At 50.4% G+C, this 22095-nt stretch overlaps 1 protein-coding gene across 15 annotated transcripts in view; it reads left to right on the top strand.

Moving 5' to 3' along the window:
- The window catches only part of TSPOAP1 (TSPO associated protein 1), a 233618-nt gene that overhangs the window by 129093 nt on the left and 82430 nt on the right, over nt 1–22095 (top strand). For all 15 annotated transcript variants that reach the window (XR_012155490.1, XR_012155492.1, XR_012155491.1 and 12 more), the window contains 3 exons: nt 6633–6742; nt 7687–7796; nt 20621–21433. Coding sequence is in view for 12 of the 15 variants with exons in the window: in XM_073316129.1 (XP_073172230.1) it covers nt 6633–6742; nt 7687–7796; nt 20621–21433 (1033 nt within the window). In the remaining 3 variants the exon portion in view is untranslated. The remainder of the gene's footprint in view (nt 1–6632; nt 6743–7686; nt 7797–20620; nt 21434–22095) is intronic.

Below are 22095 nucleotides of genomic sequence, written 5' to 3'. Positions count from 1 at the left end.
GTGTTTTTGTAGCAGATCTGCAGGGCAGGTCTCTGTCCTGTGTTGTACAGGAGGTCAGACTAGTTGATCACAAAGGTCCCTTCTGGCCTTGGAATCTATGCCCTGGTCTACACTAGGACTTTAGGTCGAATTTAGCAGCGTTAAATCGATGTAAACCTGCACCCGTCCACACGATGAAGCCCTTTTTTTCGACTTAAAAGGCTCTTAAAATCGATTTCCTTACTCCACCCCTGACAAGTGGATTAGCACTTAAATCGGCCTTACCGCGTCGAATTTGGGGTACTATGGACACAATTAGACGGTATTGGCCTCCGGGAGCTATCCCAGAGTGCTCTATTGTGACCGCTCTGGACAACACTCTCAACTCAGATGCACTGGCCAGGTAGACAGGAAAAGAACCGCGAACTTTTGAATCTCATTCCGGAGACTGCGAGAACTGTGGAATAGCTACCCACAGTGCAACACTCCAGAAGTCGACGCTTGCCTCGGTATTGTGGAAGCACTCCGCCGAGTTAATGCACTTAATGCACTTAGAGCATTTTCTGTGGGGACACACACACTCCAATATATAAAACTGATTTCTAAAAAACCGACTTCTATAAATTCGACCTAATTTCATAGTGTAGACATACCCTATGAATCTCTGAATTTCTGGTTGAACTAGAGCAGATCTTTTAGAAAAACATCCCATCTTGATTAAAAAATGTCCAGTGATGGAAAATCCACTGTGACTCTTGGTAAGTTGTTCCAATGGTTAATTACTCTCACTGTTAAACATTTGCACCTTATTTCCACTCTGAACTTCAGCTTCCAGCCTTTGGATCTTGTTATCCCTTTCTCTGCTAGATTGAAGAGCCCATTGTTAAATATTTGTTCCCCATGTGTAGGTATTTATAGACTGTGATCAAGTCACTCCTTAACTTCTCTTTGTCAAGCTAAGTTGATTGAGCTCCTTGAGTCTATCACTATGAGGCATGATTTCTAAACATATTAAAACTCATATTGTTTGCTTGAATCCATTTTACCAAGCAATACAGATTATTCTGTATCTGTGACCTGTCCTCTTCATTATTTATCACTCCCCCAAGTTTTGTTCATCTGCAAACTTTATCAGTGATTTTATGTTTTCTTTTAGGTCATTAATAAAAATGTCAAAAAGCATAAGACCAAGTTCCCATCCCTGCTGGACCCCACTGAAAACATACCAGTTGAACATGATTTCCTATGTACAGTTACATTTTGAGGCCTACCAGTTAGCCAACTTTTAATTCATTTTATGTGTGCCATGTTAATTTTATTACTGAGAGAAGGTGGGTGAGGTTATATCTTTTATTGGACCAACTCCTGGGACCGGAACACCTAGAACTGCACTGCATATAATTTTATATCTTTCTAGATTTTTAAGCAGAATGTCATCTGGTGCCAAGTCAAATGCCTTACAGAAGTCTAAGTCTATCAGCAAACTTGTAATCTCATCAAAAAAAGATACCAAGTTAATTTGACAGAATCTGTTTTCCATAAGCCCATGTTGATTAGTATTAATAAGGTATAAATTTTTACCTGTGAGTAATTAACCACTGGAACAATTTACCAAGGCTCAGGGTGGATTCTCCATCACTGATACCTTTTAAATCAAGATGGGATGTTTTTCTCAAAGATCTGCTCTAGAAATTCCTTTGGGGCAGTTCTATGGTGAGCTATACTGGAGGTCAGTTTAGATGATCATAGTGGTCCTTTCTGGTGTTATAAGCTATGAATCTTGAGTATGTCACTGAAGGAAATTTTGTCTGTGTATTTTTCATGCAAAGGAAATGTAGCCAACCCCAAGCATTGAAAAATAATGAATTAAGCCTTAAAAAACATGAGATTGGCATAAAAATCATGAGAATTTTGTTGTTTTTTTTTGTCTCCAGTATTTTTAGCCTTTAGGCTGCACTCATTTCACATTTTCAAGATCTTCTCTGAAATCACAAGGGCTAGGATCTTACTTTTTTCAGTGAAAGCTGAGATTCTCATTAAATCACCTGACTCCAGGAGCTGAAGCTTCAAGAAAAACATGAAATATTGCGAGACTTGTGATAAAATTGCAAGAGCTGGCAGCACTCCAAGTGGTTTGGGTGCATTCTGTCTGACATACGCACATGTGTACCTAAGGCTGTAGAAAAGAGTTTCACAACATGTGTTATCTGAAAAATAGTGACTGTGTAATCTCAGAAAGATGGCTTTCAAAAGAAAGATGAGAAGGACCTTCAGTCTGCAGGGCTTAAAAGCTCTTCTGGCTTACAAGAAATCCCAGATTGACAGAGATCGCAGTTCATGGTAGACTGTGCATTGCTCCTTAGTGAAGGCTGTTTCCCTGCCTACTTGCAACTTTCAAGCTTTGGCTGTTCAACACCAGTCTGCAATAATTTGTAATGGGAGCAGTGCAGCCTTTTCACTTGTGTTCACATGTTTTGTTTTCCTTGTATTTGAGAAGAGCTGAACTGTTTTTACTTAAACTTTTAGAGATTTCTCCTTTGCTCAGGTGATTCTCAAAGCCTTCTGAAAGCAGAGGTAGTGGGACCATGGCCAGGTGCCAGATTGTCACCTTTTCTCTGGGGCTCATCAAAGTCTCAGGTGGCCATATAGCAGGCAGGAGCCAGGTAAAGTGCCGGATATCCCCAATAAAGGCTAGTAGGCAAATAGAACAAAGAAAAATGTCCTGCCCCTTTAAGGCTCACACCACTGCCAGGATTTCCTCCAGCTGCAGCCCAAAGAGTTCATAGGCATGCCAAATATCTGTCCTCATGTCAAGTCCTGTGGGGAGGTGGGGGTATGGGGCATTCAGGGCTCAGAGTAAAAACACAAGGCTGGATTTCTCGTCAGCCAATGCCAGACACAGGAAGGCCCGGCCTCTAAACCTAGCCCACCACTGTGGCTCACCCTATGCATAAGAGAAAGGACACAGGTTATCCTTTTTATACCTGCTACATAGCAAGCCCATCTGCAGGGCTCTCCCTCTACTGTGAGCATCTCAGACAAGCTCTCCAGAGCAGAGCCCATCCTTCCCATCTGTGGGCTGTTAACTTTTGCTTGATCAGCTGGGAGTTAGGCGTGTATCCCTATTACAGGGATAAATCATTGCTCCCAGTGATCGATTTACTCTTTACTATCTGTAGGAGCAGAGAAGAAGAAACGCTGCTCTTTGTATTTGACATCTGCTACCAGCCGCACAGACCAGAGGGAGTCAAGTAGGAAATTCTCAGAGTATATGAATAGAGAATGGGGGTAGAGGAAGTGTTTTCTGGGGAGAGGGAAGCTGATTTCAAATGAAAGTGGAAGAGGCTCCCAGTAGTAGGGGCTTTAGGATTCTACCTTTTTTTCTTAAAGCACAGCTTAGGCCCCAGTCTGCAAACACCTAACACCCGCGTTCAAGGGAGTTTAAATTTATATGTAAAATTCAGCACGGGCATAGTGTTTGCAGAGATTGGTGCCTGAATTGGTAGATCTGACGGCTGGACATTTCTGTCACAGAGACAAAGTGCTTCATAGAAAGGATTGAAAAACCCTCAGAATGTTCACTTAAGAGACTGTGGTAATCACTTAAAACAATATATTGATTTGTTATTTAATTAGTATTAATTAGAGTTTCTTCTAATCTGGGAAACTGTATTGTGCAGTTGTATACATTAATGACAGGTTTCAGAGTAACAGCCGTGTTAGTCTGTATTCACAAAAAGAAAAGGAGTACTTGTGGCACCTTAGAGACTAACCAATTTATTTGAGCATAAGCTTTTGTGAGCTACAGCTCACTTCATCGGATGCATACTGTAGAAAATACAGAAGATGTTTTTATACACACAGACCATGAAAAAATGGGTGTTTATCACTAGAAAAGGTTTTCTCTCCCCCCAAACCCACTGTCCTGTTGGTAATAGCTTATCTAAAGTGATCACTCTCCTTACAATGTGTATGATAATCAAGATGGGCCATTTCCAGCACAGATCCAGGTTTTCTCCCCCCACCCCACTCTCCTGCTGGTAATAGCTTACCTAAATTGATCACTCTCCTTACAGTGTGTATGATAATCAAGGTGGGCCATTTCCAGCACAAATCCAGGGTTTAACAAGAACGTCTGAGGAACAGTGGGGGGGGGGGGGGGGGATAAACAAGAGGAAATAGGTTACTTTTTATAATGACAGGTTTCAGAGTAATGTAACTTCATTATAAACTTTATAAACTTTATAACTTCATTATAACTTCATTATAAAAAGTAACCAATTTCCCCTTGTTTATTCCTCCCCCCGCCCCCCCAGTGTTCCTCAGACGTTCTTGTTAAACCCTGGATTTGTGCTGGAAATGGCCCACCTTGATTATCATACACACTGTAAGGAGAGTGATCACTTTAGATAAGCTATTACCAGCAGGAGAGTGGGGTGGGGGGAGAGAAAACCTTTTGTAGTGATAAACACCCATTTTTTCATGGTTTGTGTGTATAAAAACATCTTCTGTATTTTCCACAGTATGCATCCGATGAAGTGAGCTGTAGCTCACGAAAGCTTATGCTCAAATAAATTGGTTAGTCTATAAGGTGCCACAAGTACTCTTTTTCTTTTTGTATACATTAAGTAATTATTGAATTTGCCTATTGAGATATAAATTTATTAACCATTCATGTTGGAAATAGGTTTGTACAGGCCTCAACTGCTACATATTGTTGTTACTAAAGCACTTTAGTGCAGACCCTCAGCCCTATTATTTCAGCACTATATTTATGAAGCATTTGGGAGAAAAACATTAGGAATAGAGAGCTCATATGGAGAAAGTGAGGCTCAGAGGTGGCGACAGTACACAAGAGTATCATGCAGTAAGCAAGGACCTAAAAAGGGCTTGAAAAGTCTCCTGCTTGGTGGTGAGTGGTGAATTTCCACTGCAGAGCACAGCCGCTTATGGCACCAATTTCTGCAGAATTCAAGCTTTTAGTAAAAGTATTTTAGGCAACATGGTTACATTCATTTTACTTCTAAATATGTAGTGAATGCAACCACTACACAGCTGTCGTACTGAGTCTGCAGTTAGACAGCTGCAGTGCCTTTGCAGATTTGCCCTGTAGCTGTAGAGTGAAATTAACACAATGCTGGTGAGTTTCACTGCTGCTATTCAAATACTGTGGGCAGCCATGAAACTATCAAGATTCATGTCAGCTTCATGCTCCTGCTGTCTGGGAAATCTCTGAGCAGATCCAGGTGTAGGCACAGGAAGACCTAGACACTGTGATGATGGGTGTGGTACAGACAATGACAGAAGAAACGGAGATTGGGGAGGGGTAGAGTGCTAGAGATTTCTCCCCACCACTCCTCAGTGCTTCCAGGAGGCCAGGGGGGTAGAACAGGCGGGACCTGCCCCACTTGCAACATCCAGGAGATTCTCAAGAGGAGAGAAGAAAAGAGAAAGCTCCTTCACCCTTCCAGCAGGCAGGGGGCTACACAAGTAGAATAGACTGAGAATGAAATGTTGGCTCAATTGAAAACAGTGGGCCAGTCTGTATTCCACCTTGGTTCCAAGGCCAGGGATATTAGTTGACAGGTTCTTCATGGAGCTGTGAGCATAGGCATGTACTTAGTGCGGTTCACCCCGTCGCTGACACCTGCCCTTTTTGCGGCATGAGGGAGACCCTGGTATACATGTACCTCGAGTGTGCCAGGTTGCAGCCCCTTTTCCGGCACCTCCAGAACCTTCTCCTCAGGTTCTGGCTGCCCTTTTCCTTGCACCTCCCGATCTACGCACACCCCATCTGTGTTTCCACGAAGTTTTGAGACCTCCTCGTCAAACTCCTCCTGGCACTGGCCAAGGTGGCTGTCCACTGTACCAGGAGGAGAACGCTGGATGGGGAGGTGCTCTGTGACTGTGGGGTCTATTTCTGCTTCTCCCTTCAATCCTCATCTGGGCAGAGTTCCACTGTGCTGCGTCCATGGGCTCCGTGGATGCCTTCAAGCAGCAGTGGGCTCTGTCTGGGCCTCTCTGGCTCCCTGATTTTGACCATTTGGTCTCACTCCCATCCGTTTTTCATTATTTGTCCCCTGAACTCATCTGGGCTCTGGTTTTGGTAGCTCCTCCCCTTAGGCTGGGGGGAGGGGCCTTTAGATGTGGGCAGACATAAGATGCTCAATAGGTGAAGACAGTGGCAAAACTCCTATACACTTAAATAGGGCCAGGATTTCACCCTTAATATACAGAGGTGGCTACAAAAGATGGAGCAGGGTCCAGGGATGGCACTTTCCCAGTTGCTGGGGATGGCAGAGGTTTCAGGCTTCTTACCAGGGACTTGTGCCTTGACCTCTCTAGAGGTGCCCTCTCACCACTTCTTTCATATCGACCTTGGACTGTAGATTTAGTCCTCTGACTACTAGATGTATTTTTATGTCCTGGAGCCAAGAATGTGCATCTGTTACCAATTCTAGCTTCCCAGAGCAGTTCCTGCAGATAGTTTAACCATTCTCTGCTTCTCTGTGCAGTATACTGCTGGTGTAATCAGACTGTATACACCAGCTCAGAAATAAGATTTCTGTTGCTTCACTGCTGTTGTGATCTTTCTGCCACTGTTCCTTTAGTCAAAGCTGTAGCCTCTCTCTCCTTATTTTTGTGTTTCTTAGGTGGACACTGCAAGTGAAATGGAAGAACTGGATGTTGATAGCATCTCTTTGATTCCAGAGTCAGAGAACCAAGGCCCTGCAAAACTCCAGGTCTTCCTAACTCGTTACAGGTACTGAACTACACACAAGGGCCTTGGTGTAAAGGGAAGGAAGAATTGAGGGGATTTTTGGCTACAGGGTTGATCTGTGGAGCAGGCTATCCCATAATTGTCCACTTTGGGGTTTCTTGCTCCTTTTTATGAGCATCTAGCACTATCCACTGTTGGAGACGAGATACTGGAGTAGATGGTGCATGCCTCTGATAGAGTTCGGGAATACCCATAGTGCTAAGGATCTATACAAACAAAAATAATAGTTGCATATGTCAAAACGTAGCAAACTCACAAGTTGTATAACCAGCAGGGCTGGCTGAAAATTTTCCTTTTCAACTGTTTTGTTTATGAAAATTGGGGTTTTAGTTATGCATATTTTTTTGTGAAAGTGCCTTCTTTCTGGGGAAAATGTCACATTTTCATCAAAGAACCATCAAAGCTGAAAAGTTTGCAGCTGCAAAACTAAAACGTACAGTTTTTGACCAAAAACTTTCTGGTTTTGGCTGAAGTTTCGGTTTCAATTTTTTTTCAGCAAAAATCCAAAATTTTCCACGGAATAAACCCCCATTTTCTGGTCAGCTCTGATAATGATTGTGAAACGTTAATTCTGATACCCAAGGTAGTTATGGGGAAACATATGTACCCATTTACTGTTCAGGATATGCAACTACAGTTTTAAAGACATAACATCCTCTTAGCTGCAAATGGCCTGGGACAATTACTTGCTCACCATGAATAGATCCAATGTGTACCACGAGATCTGAGCCCTGGGCTAGTAGGGAGCCCATGGACTCAAAAAGTTTGGGTCCAAGGATCCAGGAAGCAGCTATGCTTTGGCCTTCCTCGGAAGCACTGGCTACTCCCAGAGGCAGGATACCAGCCTCAGTTGACCAGTGAGCTGATGTAGTGTGACCAGTGGAAGCTGCTGTACAAAGTACATTTTATTGTTGCATGTGTTTCAGCTATAATCCTTTTGATGGTCCTAATGAGAACCCGGAGTCAGAGCTCCCACTGACTGCTGGAGAGTATATTTACATCTATGGGGACATGGACGAGGATGGCTTCTTTGAAGGTGGGTTTGATGGAACGAGATGTGACTGGCATCATGAAAAAACAGAGAGGCACTTAATGATTTTTACAGCTATAAGGAAACAAAAGATCATAAGGTCAAAGTGGGCAGCAGCATAAGTGAGTGCAGCTCTCATGACTTCATGGGGAAGGCATTTATTTATGCCAGGGTTGAATTAAGACCCGAGGGTGAAATCCTGGCCCCATTGAAGTTAGTTGGAGTTTTGCCATTAGCTTCATTAGAGCCTGGACTTCACCCATAGTGTTTTACCTGAACTCTTTCTGACTCCTTAACAATAGGCATCACACTTTTCTCTCAAAGAGTTGACAGCTGGTAATGCCATGATGCACCCACTGGTGCCAAGGGTTTAAGACATTGCCTTGCACTTATCCTGGGCTCCCAATACACTTGTTACAGCTCTGGTGTTGCACGACATAGCCACACCGCCTGTGGTGTTTGGCATTCTCTACGAACTCAGGAATTGAGCTGAGCAATTACTAATTCAGTACTACAGAACTACAGTTCAGGGGCTGAATCAAAGCATCCAGAAAAAGCCGGTTGGATTTGAACCAAAACAACATTTAAATTTTGTTTTTATTGAATTGAAAACTCAAAAAAATTGTTTTGAATCCCAGAAATGTTTTGAGTTGACTAGAAATTATTATTTTTCATGTTTTTGATTAGTTTCAGGTCGACCAAAACATTTTCAGTTGACTCGAAACAAAATTGATTTCCATTTTAAAGTTTTTTTTATCCTTACTTGTGTGTTTTTCATCAGGGTTCTGAGAGCTCCCTCTTCTAAATCACACCAAAGAGTGATGCTAATGCTGATGATTGTGGCTCCCCCTAGACCCCTCCATGTCAATATGTTGGTGTTTACATTTGCCCTTTGTCAGTGGTCTTTTAGACAGGTTTATATCCTCTGTATATTCATTGTGGCAGAGCTCTGACCTTGTCCCTGTGGGTCCCGTGCTTCCAGGCAGTTTATGCTAGCTTCACTAGCTTCCCGAGGCTCACTGCAACCCTCCATGTAGCCCTCCTCTCTCTAGGGCCAGGGATACAGTCTACTGAGCTCTTTTCATCATAAGCCAGCAAGGAGGTTGGTGAGAGAACTCCCACAGTCTCTGTTGCTCCTACAGCCTCAATACCAAAACAGTTTAGTCTCGTGTCCTGACAGGGGCCTGTTTTCCCCTCCCAGGAGGTGTTTCTGTAGTGGTGAGTTAGGGGGAACCTGGGCCCACCCTCTACTCCGAGTTCTGGCCCAGGGACCCTAATGGTAGCAGCTGTTGGCAGCCAACCTTTTCCTGCCAGAGTTGCTACATTTCCCTGGGCCACTTCCCCACAGCTCTCCTGCTTCTCCCTTCTTCACCCTTATCTTAGGGCTCCCTTACCAATGACTAGTGTCTTCATTAACAAGCTCTTCTACCACACTTCCTCTCCCCTGATTCCTCTCTGCCAAACTGGAGTGAGCCCTTTTATAGTATCAGAGGGGCCTTAATTAGAGTCAGGTGGTCACATTAGCTTAATGGCCTCACCTGACTCTTTGCAGGTTAATTGGAGTCAGGTGTTCTCATTAGCCTGGAGCAGCCCCTGCTCTGGTCAGTCAGGGAACAAAAAACTGCTAATCCAGTGGCCAGCATATCGGCCTTCTGCTCCTCTGCTGTACCCAACTGGCCTGGAGGGAGGAGGGAGACTGCTGCTCCTGGGCCTTGGGCCCTTGCTGCCACTGCCCCATCTCCCCTGGCTGGGCCGAACACCCCCCACCCACCCCCCTTCTCTGCTACCTGGTTGCTGGCTAGCTGCTGGACTCCCCCACCCACTCTTGGGTTCTGTTGCTACTGCTCCAACTACAGCCCCTTGGGGGGGAGTGGGGGGGGCTGGTGCTACCTCTGCCGGGCGATGGGGCACGTCCAGGGGGACTGCCCCTTGGTCCAGCACGGAGAGGCATCCGGGAGCCGCCCCTCCTGCTACTCAGTCCATCACTGCTCCCACTCGGGCCCCAGGGGTGCTCCCCACAGCACACCCAGACAAGCGGGAGAGCCCCACCTTTGCTGCCTGCAATCTGGCAGGGTCCCTAGAGGAGGGTGCGGCAGGGATACCGCCGAGCATGGGAGAGGGCCCGCCCCAGGGGGAATCTTCCCTCTCTCATTCCGCCCCACCGCTGCCTCCCACGGTCCCTGAGCCATCGTCCTTGTCCCCCGACCCGACCCCTGTTAGCCAGCCCCCCGATGATACCATGAAGGGCTGGGCTCTAGTCCAGGGGAAGCGGGGCAAGCGGAGGGCTCGAGCTCCACTTCTTTCCACCGATGCGGAAGCCCCCCAGAAGACCAGAAAGGGGGGCGCCGATGCCGAGCCCTCTGCCTTGCCCGTGGGGGCGTGCCATCCCCTGGTGCCGGCTGGGGAAAACGTGGCAGCACGGGAGGGCAGTACCGTCCCTCCATTGGAGTCCCCTCCCTCCAAGGCCCCCGATGGAGCCCCATCTGCCCCGTTACCATCCAGAACCCCCGTGAGCCCCGGGGCGAGCGTCGCTTCGGGCACTATCGGGGAGACCTCCGGGGTGGCGGAAGGAGAGCTCCCCTCCATTTACGAGGAGATCGAGGCCCTGGGTCTGACCCCAGTCACCCCAGGGGGGAGGACGACCCTTTGCTAGTGGGCCCCGATCTGAGCGACTTCACCCCGGCCCCGCCTTCTCCATGCTCCCTTCCCCTAACCGCTGTTTCTGCTCCCACCCCTGAGGGTTCCCTGGGCTCCTCCATCTACCTGGCTGCGGGTGGCACCCTGCTGTTGGCTGCTGAGCCCACCGAGGCGGCCGCTGGTGCCGTGCGGCTGGGACCTGAGCCCCACGGGCTTCCCCTCGTGGGCGTGGGGCGACCGACCTCCTTCCCAGACGGGGATCCAACTGAAGATGCTGTGGCTTCTACGCTGGCCATGGTGCCAGAGCCCAGCGTCATAGAGGGCCCCCTACCCCGCCCCCAGCTCCCTGAGCTGGATCGAGAGGGGCCATTTCCCAATGGCCTGGCTCCTGGGACTCAGGATCCTGCTTTTGCCCCTCTCCCTGACTCTGCACCCGACCCCTACCTTGCCCCTACTCTAGATCCCTGCCCTGCTCCTGATGTCAACCTCGTCCCTGCCCCCTCAGTCTCCCGTGATATCGTTGCCGCCTCTGGGGCCGTCATCTCCTCGCTCCTAGAGGATAGCCGCCAGGGAGCGGCTTCTGTATTCCCCAGTCCCGACTCACTAGGGGCTGCTACCTTCCCTCCGCCGCCCCCACTTGAGCCAGGGTTTGAGGAGGGCAGCGTGGCGCCAGCCCATTGGGTGCCATGTCAGGGGTCCGCCCCTTGCCTGCCCGTTTCGGTGGGCCACGGGGCTGGGTCAGCAGTCCCTCCAGAGGACAGCTGGGGGTAGTGACCTCAGCCCCGCATACGCTGCGAGAGGAGCTGCAGGAGTTCTTGAGGACGTCTGGGGCTCCCGTAATAAGGTGCAGCTCGCCCTGCAGCGATGGGGGGATTTCCATCTAATCCTCTGGGCCATGAGGGCCCTCATGGGGGAGAGTAAAAGGACCAGGAAGCAGGCTGCCGCAGCCTACCAGCTGGTCCACCTCTTCTGTGACTCCCTACTTACCTACGGGGTAGGTCACGGATTGTTGCGGGGCCTGTTGGGAACCGCGAGTGTCCCTGCCGGCAAGGATCCCACCCCAGCCCTCCTCATGGCACCTCTCACCATCACAACGTTAACACTCGGGGCTGTAGGATGGGTCTCCGCAGGTGCCAGGTGCTCTCCTTCCTTCGGGGGGGGGGTACTCCGTGGTTTTCCTGCAGGAGATCCATACGGATCCAGCCGCCTAAGCTTGCAGGGTGCTCTGGGACGAACTCCCGACAGTCAGCACGGGCGACCGAGACCGGCTAGAGCTGCCTCTCACTCTGGCCGAGTTCTCGGAAGCCCTTCGCCACATGCCCACCAATAAATCTCCGGGCATGGACGGGCTGACCGTGCAGTTCTACCGCGTGTTCTGGGATGTCCTTGGCCCAGACCTAGTCACCTAGTTTGCAGAGCGGGGTCCTCCCTCTTTCGTGCAGGCGAGCCATGCTCGCCTTATTGCCAAAGAAGGTGGACCTCTGTGATTTACGAAATTGGCGTCCCGTCTCACTCCTCAGCACGGACTACAAGGTCGTAGCGAAAGCCATCTCGCTGTGGCTAGTGTCCGTGCTGGCGGACATGATCCACCGTCCTGGGCCGCACCATCTTCGACAACCTATATCTGGTCCGGGACCTCTTGGAACTCGGGTGTAGGGACGGTTTGTCATTCGCCCTCCTGTCCCTGGATCAGGAGAAGGCGTTCGACAGGGTGGATCACGGGTATCTCCTGAGCACTCTGTGAGCGTTTGGCTTTGGACTCCAGTTTGTGGGTTTTCTCCAGGTGCTGTACGCCTCCGCAGAGTGTCTGGTCAGGCTCAACTGGACCCTGACCGAAGCAGTCAGCTTCGGGCGAGGAGTACGGCAGGGGTGCCCCCTCTTGGGCCAGCTGTACGCTCTGGCAATCGAGCCCTTCCTCTATCTCCTCTGCAGGAGGTTGACGGGGTTGGCGCTACGGGAGCCGGAGCTGCGGCTGGTCCTGTCGGCATACGCCGACGATGTGCTCCTCGTGGTCCAGGACCCGGGTGACTTGGCGCGGGTGGAGGCTTGCCAGGGCGTCTACTCGGCAGCCTCCTCCGCCCGGGTCAACTGGGTCAAGAGCTCTGCCTTGGTGGTAGGGGACTGGTGGCAGGCGAGTTCCCTCCCACCCGCGCTTCAAGCCATCCGGTGGAGCACTGGTCCGCTGCTCTATCTCGGCGTTCACCTTTCTGCCACGCATCCATCTCCGCCGGAGAACTGGCAGGGTTGAGGGCAGGGTGGTAGAGCGGCTCCGGAGATGGACAGGACTACTCTGGTGTCTGTCCTTTTGAGGGCGGGCACTGGTGCTCAATCAACTAATCCTGTCCATGCTCTGGTACCGGCTCAACACCCTGGTCCCGGCCCCGGATTTCCTGGCCAACCTCCGGACGCTGATTCTGGAGTTCTTCTGGTCAGGACTGTACTGGGTCTTTGCAGGCGTTCTCCATCTACCCCTGGAGGAGGGAGGGCAGGGTCTGAAGTGTCTCCGCACTCAAGTCCATGTCTTCTTTCTCCAGGCCCTGCAGAGGCTCCTTTATGGTGCAGGTAGTCTGGCGTGGAGCGTACTGGCGCACGCCTTCCTGCACCGCTTCCGAGGGCTCCGATATGACCGGCAGCTCCTTTTTCTTCATCCAAGGGGTCTTCCGCGAGACCTCTCCGGGCTGCCAGTCTTCTACCAGGACCTCCTCCGGACCTGGAAACTGTTCACAGTGACCAGGTCCATGGCAGCCTCCGTGGGGGAAGATCTCCTCGCGGAGCCCCTGCTACACAACCCCCAGCTCTGTGTACAGGTGGCGGAGTCCCCCTCCGTGTGCCAGAGGTTGGTCGTGGCAGAAGTCACCAGAGTCGGAGACCTCCTGGACTACGACCAGGGAGACTGGCTGGATCCCCTGACGCTCGCTCAGCGCATGGGGCTCTCCAGACCTCGTACTCCCCTGCACGTACTTCCGGAGGTGAGGGTCGCTTTGCCGCCCACTGCTCGGGTTTACCTCGACTGGGTCCTACGAGAGGGCGCGCCCTGCCCACCCTCCACTCCAGGCCCTCCGGACCTTTTCATCGGGCCTCTGCCCCGTGGACCTGACCGACCCCCCCGCCCCTTCACTGTGAGCTGGCTACGCGAGCTGCAGCCAGTCCGGTTCCAGACCTCACCAAGGAAACATCTCTACACGCTCGTGCTCCACATCCTTCACGTCCTCACCCTCACGTCCTGCCCTGACACAAAGTGGTGGGACCTCTTGCCACCTCTAGAAGGTGAGGAGCCCTGGTGGGCCAGCCTATATTCCACCTTAGTCCCGAGGCCCGCTGGGGATATCAGTTGGCGGCTCCTTCACGGGGCCGTGAGCAAGGGTGTGTACTTGGCACGGTTCACCCCAATCCCGGACACCTGCCCTTTTTGCGATGTGAGGGAAACCCTGGTGCACGTCTAGCTGGTGTGCGCCAGGCTGCAGCCCCTATTCCGGCTCCTCACGAATATTTTGTTAAGGTTTTGGTTGCACTTTTCCCCTCACCTCCTTATCTATGCACTCCCTGTCCGTGGTCCCACTAAGTCGCGGGACCTCCTGGTCAACCTCCTCCTGGCCCTGGCTAAAGTGACCATCTATAAAACCAGGGTGAGGAGGTTGGCCAATGGAGTCTCCTGTGACTGTGGGGCCTATTTCCAATCCTCTGTCCGTTCACGCCTCCGAGCAGAGTTCCTCTGGGTGGCGTCCACTGACTCCTTTGACGCCTTTGAGGAGCAGTGGGCGCTGTCCGGGGTTCTCTGCTCGGTTTCCCTGTCCGGTTCCCTTCGTTTGACCTTTGACCGCACTCCTGTCCCTGTTGTTCATTAGTTGTCCCCCGTAATTATTTGGTTTCCCAGGTCCTGTGGACCCACCCCTTAGGCTGCGGGGGGGAGGGGGGGTTCCTTTAGCCGCCCACTTCCTGGATCCCAATAAGGCTCCTCTGCTGTACCCAACTGGCCTGGGTCTATCACATAATGCAAGCCAATTTGAAAGAATTTTTCAGTGTTAAAGGAATAACTGATTCAGTTAGTTCTTCGTTGAGTGCTAGCTCATGTCCATTCCAGTGTAGGTGGGGGTGCGCCGCATTCACCATCGCTGGAAAGTTTTTCCCTCAGTGGCATCCATAGGGTCAGCTCTTGTGCCCCCTGGATTGGCACCTTCATGGTGTGGTATATAGGAATATGCCACCCCGCCGCCCCTCAGTTCCTTCTTATCGTATTTGGGGGATCACTGGAACATTGTTAGCAGTGCTACTCTTCAGTAGGCTTCTGTTCTGTAAATAGTTAGAATTAGAATAAGTTAGCACATAGTCAAGTAGCCTAGTGTAGTTAGAAGTGCTCCCCATCCTGCGGGGCTAGGCCAACTTGGGCTCCTGGGGTATGCCTCGGTCCCAGGGTTTCAAATAGTGTGCAGGGTGGCACAAACCGATGCTGGTGAATGATCTGCAGGATACTTGTCTGAAGTACCTGGGAGAGGGCCACATGCAAGATTGATGCCAGATCTATAAGAACTTCAAGCTGAGGACAAAAAAGGAGAGGGACAATAGACTTAGATTCCTACTCATGGAGGTAACACTTCATTCCTCCTCGGAGCCACAGGCAGAATCGGCACCAGGCACCTTGGTATCTGTTGGAAGTGCCCTGGTCTCCCTGAGAGAGGTACAGAGTGATTCCACATCCCTGGCGCCAATGAAAGACTCTGTCCCCAGTCTCGCATTGTTTCTCCAACGTGCAAGAAGTCAGTGCCAACTCTGGCCTCCCGGTACCGCTCCCCATCACCAGTGCTGAAGAAGAGATAGATAAAGTCAGACCAGGGGTGCTCTGACCCCAAGACATAAGGCCACAGAAAGAGTGGAGCCTGTGCCCGGGTCACTCTGAGGTATGGGAAGGGGACCATTGAGTCTGGTACCGGTGGACTCCCTGCCTAGAGAGAACCACCAAGGTGATACAGCCCTGGCTCTACCATTGATGCTGGAGGCTATTGAGGTGGCCAGGAGCCTCCTTGCTCTCCCAGTACCGCCATCCCCATCAGGTTGTGGACTGTTGATGACAGCTCCAGCACTGCGGGATGCCTTGACGTTGAAGCAGGTGCCACTAGAGGGCAAGCCAGCAATGATGGTGCGGCACCACCATTCATTGAGCTCTCCCTCCCTGCGCTGCTCCTTGTCACAGCAACACTCCTTATCGCAACACTGGTCCCCATCTCAGCACTGCTCCACTGTGATCACCCAGGAGTGGGTCCTTGGGCTGTGAATTGGAGGCAGAATCGTACACCTCCCAGAGGAGCAGGTACCAGGCTGACCATAGACACCCAGCAGCTATGGCACAAAGGCACGTACTGATAGCATGGTCATCGACACAATGGTAAATGCCAGTGCAGTGGCCAGTGTACCCTTGGGTGATCCATCCGTTTCAAGATTTCCACTCCAGATGCTCTTGGCACCACTGGAGGTGAGAGCGCCTCTGCCTTCCCCATCTGAAAGGGGTTTAATCCATCCTGCTGAGGTTGGCACCGGGACACAGGGCAACAGAGGTGGTAGAAGGCCCAGTTCTGGTACAAGCTTCATTGTCCTCCTCCCCAGACCAGGCAGTGGTGGGGATGACCATGGTGCCCACGCAAGATGACTATAGGGCTCATTAAGAGCTTCTACATTGCAACACACAGAACTTGGGAATACAGGCTGAGGAAATCTCTGAGTCAGCCCATGGCCCTGATGGACATATTAGTGCCCTTTAAAGGGTGGCCCTGCCTTTAAATGATGTCATCTTGCTGCCCGTAAAGACTCTGTGGCAGACTCCTGCTTCCCTCCAGCCCACAGCTAAGTGGATGGAAAGGAAATATTTTGTGCCCCCCAAGGGATATGAGGATCTTTATACTCACCCTCCACCAGGCTTGCTGGTTGTCATGGCAGCTAATGAAACGGAGAAACGGGGGCAATAAGGGCCATCGCCTAATGCGAAAGAGGCCAAGAAGCTGGACTTACGGGGCAGAAAGGTATACTCAACGCGGAGCCTCCAGCTGAGAATAGCCAACCGTCAAGCCCTTGGGCCATTATGATTTTGTTTTCTGGTCAGCCATAACAAAATTTAAGGAACTCTTACCTTTGGAGTCCCGGACTAAATTCTTGGCCCTTGTAGAGGAGGGTAATGTGGTGATCAAAGCATCTCTCCAAGCTGCCTTGGACATGGCGGACTTGGCAACCTGATTCATGCCTCAGCAGTGGTCATGAGGTGGAGGTCCTGGCTTCAGTCCTCAGGACTATCCTATGAAGTCCAACAGACTATTCAGTACCTACCCTTTGAAGGGAACTCCCTTTTTTTGGAGCAGACTGATGCTAAGCTCCATAGGCTAAAGTACTGAAGGGCTATTTTAAAATCCTTGGGTCTCCACGCCCCAGCTCAGAAACACTATAAACCCCAACCTATGGGCCATCTCTATCCTCCACAGCATCCTCAGCAGAGGCAAGAGTATAGACACAGGAGGAATAAGAAGGAGGAGGCCTACACCTCACTTCTCATCGGCCCTCACATCTGCTCCCAGAAGACACTCAACGGAACCGAAGCAGATCTTCTCGGGGGTGCCTGCAGACAGCATACCAGGATAGTGCCTGGATCTTATCTCCCCTGTTTGTTGACCAGTTGTCCCTCTTCTGCCAAGCGTGGACCCGCATTACCTTGGACCGTTGAGTATTGCTCATGGTGGAAGTGGGATATACCCTGCAGTTCAGTTGTTTCCCTCCCCGTCCCTCTTGAGGGACCCTTCTCATGAGAGACTTTTTGCCCAGGAGGTGTAGCCACTCCTAAGGGCGGGAGCTGTGGAGGAGGTTCCTCTGGAGTTAAGAGGCAAGGGGTTTTACTCACCCTAATCCTGAAGGCCAATGGTGACCTCAGACCCATCCTGGATCTGTGAAACCTCAACAAATTCATGAAAAAGCTGAAGTTCCACAAGATCTCCCTGGCCTCTGTTGTCCCCTCCCTGGATCCAGGGGATTGGTACACTACCCTTGACTTAAAGGACCTGTATTTTCACATGGCCATCTTCCCAGGTCACAAGATGTACCTCTGATTCGTGGTAAACCAGAAACATTATCAGTTCACCGTTCAATCCTTTGGTCTGTCGGCAGCCCAACAGATGTTCATGAAGTGCATGGGAGTTGTGGCATCCTTTCTCAGGAGGAGAGGGGTGAAAGTATACCCATACCTGGATGACTGGCTGATCTAAGGTCGATTGAGAGATCAGGTGAAGGCGCATGTAGAGCAGATACAGTCAACCTTCCAGAATCTGGAGCTGTTGATAAATATGCAAAAGTCAACTTTTTTGCCAGTTCAGAGAATAGAGTTCATAGGGGCAGTTCTGGACTCGATCCAGGACAGAGCCTTCCTCCCAGAAAGCTGATTCAGAGCCATTGAATCTCTCATAAACGGTTTGAGAGATTTCCCCATCACCACAGCGGGAAACTGCTCAAAGCTTCTGGGGCACATGGCGTCTTGTACCTGTGTGGTGCAACACGCGTGACTGTCTGTGGCCCCTCCCATTATGGTGGGCATCGGTGTCCATACTGGATCGATACCTCTGGACAAGGTGATCACACTTCTGTCACTGGTGATTTCGGCCCTTTGGTGGTTGCTGGATCAGAACCCAGGCGTCCCCTTTTCGTGGCCCACTGCTTCAATGTCCCTAGTCACAGACTCATCAGAGATGAGCTGCGGCAGCGAATCTTACCTATCAGTGTGATAGAGCTAAGGGTGGTTTGCTTAGCCTGCCAGGCGCTCCAACCCCACTTAGAAGGCAAGTGCATCTCAGTCCGCATAGACAACACAACAATGTTTTACACAAACAAGCAAGGGAGAGCCAGCTCCTCCACCCTTTGCCAGGAAGTGTTGAGCCTATGGGACTTTTGTATAGCCCACTCCATTCACCTGGAAGCCTCCTACATACCAGGGTCGCAGAACAGGCTGGCAGACCACCTCAGCAGATCCTTTTCCAACCATCACGAGTGATCCATTCACCCAGACGTCTTAAACGCTATTGTCCCACAAGTGCGGGTTTCCCCAGTGGACCTAGTCATGACGAGGCACAACAGGAAGTGCCCTTAGTTCTGCTCCTTCCTGGGGCACAGTCCGAGCTCGCTCACAGATGCCTTTCTCCTTCCCTGGAAGGGGAGGCTCTTTTACGTGTTCCCTCCCACTCCTCTTATACATAAAGTTCTGCTCAGGGTCAGAAGGGACAAAACGTGATTAACCCTGCTGGAACTCTCGGTGGACACACCAATCAACCTAGACTTGATCTCTTGGGGCCACAGCCACCTACTCTACCTGAACCTTGAGTGCCTCCCCTGGCAGCATGGAACCTCCATGGCTGAACCAGGAGGAACAGTCTTGTTCACCTCCGGTACAGGAGGTGCTCTTGGGTAGCAGACGAGAACCGCCTATCTGACTAAATGGAAGAGGTTCTCGATCTGGTCAGCGCAGAAAGGCGTTTCACCTACAGAATCCTCACTGCCCCTCATTCTGGACTAGCTGCTTTATTTAAAGCAGGAGGGATTGACAAAGTCATCCATAAGGGTTCATTTAGCTGTGATCTCTGCATTTCACCGTGGAGTGAACGGCCAGTCAGTGTTTTCAAACCTAATTGCAACCATTTCTCGAAGGGTTTGAAACAACTCTACTAACAAGTACTCCAGCCTCTGCCCCTTTGGGACCTTAATTTGGTATTGACAAGGCTGACAGGACCCCCCATTCGAGCCACTGGCAATGTGCTTTTTGCTCTATCTTTATTTGAAGGTGGCTTTTCTCATGGCCATCACCTCAGCCAGAAGAGTCCTCACCTCTGAACCACTGTATATGGGCTTTTTCAAGAACACGATATGGCTCCGGCCACACCCATCTTTCCTCCCTAATGTGGTCTCTCAATTTCATAGTAGCCAGGACATTTTTATCCCGGTCTTCTAGCCTAAGCCGCACTCTAGCAGGGAGAAACAGAGGCTCTACTCACTGGATATGAGATGTGTGCTGGCATTCTACATAGAGAGGACTAAGCCATTTAGAAAGACCACCCAACTCTTCGTAGCCATCGCAGGCAGAATGAGAGGCAGTCCAGTTTCTGCCCAGAGAATTTCTTCTTGGATTACATCTTGCATCTGCACTTGTTGTGACCTGGTGAAGTCCTACATCCTTGCTTGATGGCTCATTCTATAAGGTTGCAAGCATCAGCGGTGGCGTACGCAGCACAGGACCCAATCCAGGATATCTAGAGAATGCGACCTGGTTGCCGATCCACAAGTTTACCTCTAACTACGCCATCACTCAGCAGGCTAGAGATGATGCAGGTTTTGGCCAAGCGGTGCTAGTCTGCTTGTCAGTGAAACTCTGATCCCACCACCTGACCACCTTAGGAATCCCCTGCATTGGAATGGACATGAGCAAACACTCGAAGAAGAAAAGACGGTTACTAACTTTTCTGTAACTGTTGTTCTTCGAGATGTGTTGCTCATGTCCATTCCAAAACCCACCTTCCTACCCCTCTGTCAGAGTTGCAGTCAAGAAAGAACTGAGGGGGCAGTAGGGCAGCAGGTATCTATATACTGCGCCATGTAGGCGTCACTCCATGGGGCACCATAGCCGATCTGATGGATACCACTGGGGGACAGTGCACATGGCGTGCGCACACCTACATTGGAAGGTTAGTAACCGTTTTTCTCCTTCTGCACTGCCCCAGGCCATGAACTCTTGCTTTGGGTAATTGTACAAATCCTCCAAAACAAAGATTCCACTCCATGCCCCAACTGGTATAGATATTGGGTTGGAAAGGCTAGAGAAGAAGGTTTAAGGTAGTAAAAGGAGTGTGACTAGATGAAATAAAAGGAAAGGAAGCTTAGTCTAAATATCTAGAAATACTTCCTAGTTCCTAGGCTATGAAATACTCTCCAAGGGAAGTGGTGGAGACCCCATCCTGTGGAACATGAAGAACCAGATGGGACAAAGTGCGAGGAAATGGAGGGAGCAGTCCTTTCCTGGCAGAGTGCTGTGCTCGCTCTGGCCTGACAGGGCTTCTCTCTTCTGATCATGTTGGGATAGTGATTGGCCAAGGATGCTGCTCTCTTTTCTCTCTACCACTGCTAGGTTTGGAGTCTGAAGGGCAGGTGTGGTGATAACGGGTTTCCTGTTTCTCATCTAGGGGAGCTAATGGATGGCAGGAGAGGGCTGGTCCCCTCCAATTTTGTTGAACAAGTTTCAGATGATGACCTCATGACCTTTCTGCCTCCAGAGGTAAATGATCTCACCCAGAGCTCGTACCACGAGAGGATTTTTGTTGGTGCAAGCACTAGCAGTGGAGAGAGAAGTGATCACTCTGCTGATGAGGCCAGTATCAGTCCATTGCCTGGTAGACCAGAAGACCAGGAGGAGCCTGTCAGTCACACAGCAGTGCCTTACCCGAGAAAGCTGACTCTGATCAAACAGCTCACCAGAAGCATAGTTGTAGGCTGGGAGCCACCACTTTTGCCAGCTGGCTGCGCAGACATACAGAGCTATAACGTCTATGTGGATGCAGAGTTATGCCAGAATGTGAAGAGTGGCTCTCAAACTAAAGCTGTGATCGAGAAGCTGGACTTGGAGCTGAAAACCTATCGCATCTCTGTGCAAAGTGTGACAGACCAAGGAAGCTCCGATAAGCTGCGGTGCACTTTCTGTGTAGGGCAAGATTTCTGCATAGCACCAATGCTGCTGAAAATCAGAAGCATGACAGCGACCTCAGCAGAAGTGACCTGGCTACCGTGCAACAGCAACTACGTTCATGCAGTGTACCTCGATGAGGAAGAGTGTGATACCACAAAGCCAGGTGTCTACTGGTACACTTTCCGCAGCCTGCGCCCGAGCACTCAGTATGTTGCCAAGGTGGAGGCCCGGCCCCCCGGGGTGCTCTGGGAGTTGCCCCAGGAGAGGCGTGAGAAGAAGTCAGCAGCGATACACTTCACTACTCCCTTAGCAGGTACTGGGGACAGAGGGGGACAAACAATGCAGTTTACTAGGTGGTTTCTCTGATTTCCAAAGAGTAACACTTGGAGCTGGGGCTGGGATTCCCAGTTCCAGAAGACATAACTGCACTAGCTCTCCTTGAGTTACTATGCTAAAACCAGAATGTAGCGGGAGCAGTGGGAGGGCTAGTCACCCCGAGTGGCTGCCCATCAGAGACACTAACTACATACACAGGGTGGCTAGCCCTTCCCACAGCTCATGCTGATGCAGCTACTCTCTATTTTTGGCATTCTAGCTTGATGAGAGCTAGCCTGTGTATGTCAGAGCCCCAGCTCCAAGTGTAGACAGACTTAAGCTGGTTTGTCATTTGGTTTTAACATTTTCCTGTTTTAGTTTTACAAGTTAAACTCTTCTTGCTGCAAGTTGCTGAGTGAAAATAGCAAATGTCCACCTTCATTGAAGTGTGCCTTCCTGGGGGAGAGGTGACATGTATTATCATCATTAAATTCATGCACCATGCTGCAGGAATCACTTCACTTCACCCTCAGCTACATTTGCAAAAGCCTGATTTCCACATGGGGAAATTCACAAAGCAAAATGCATTGCATTTTCCCTGCTCCGATTTGGTCTCTTTCTCCCAAGTCCGGAGATGAACTGCTCCAGTGATTTCTACTC

This window comes from Lepidochelys kempii, chromosome 17 (genome assembly GCF_965140265.1).
Source record: "Lepidochelys kempii isolate rLepKem1 chromosome 17, rLepKem1.hap2, whole genome shotgun sequence".
Taxonomy (NCBI): Eukaryota; Metazoa; Chordata; order Testudines; family Cheloniidae; genus Lepidochelys; species Lepidochelys kempii.
This window is presented reverse-complemented; position numbering and strand designations above follow the sequence as displayed.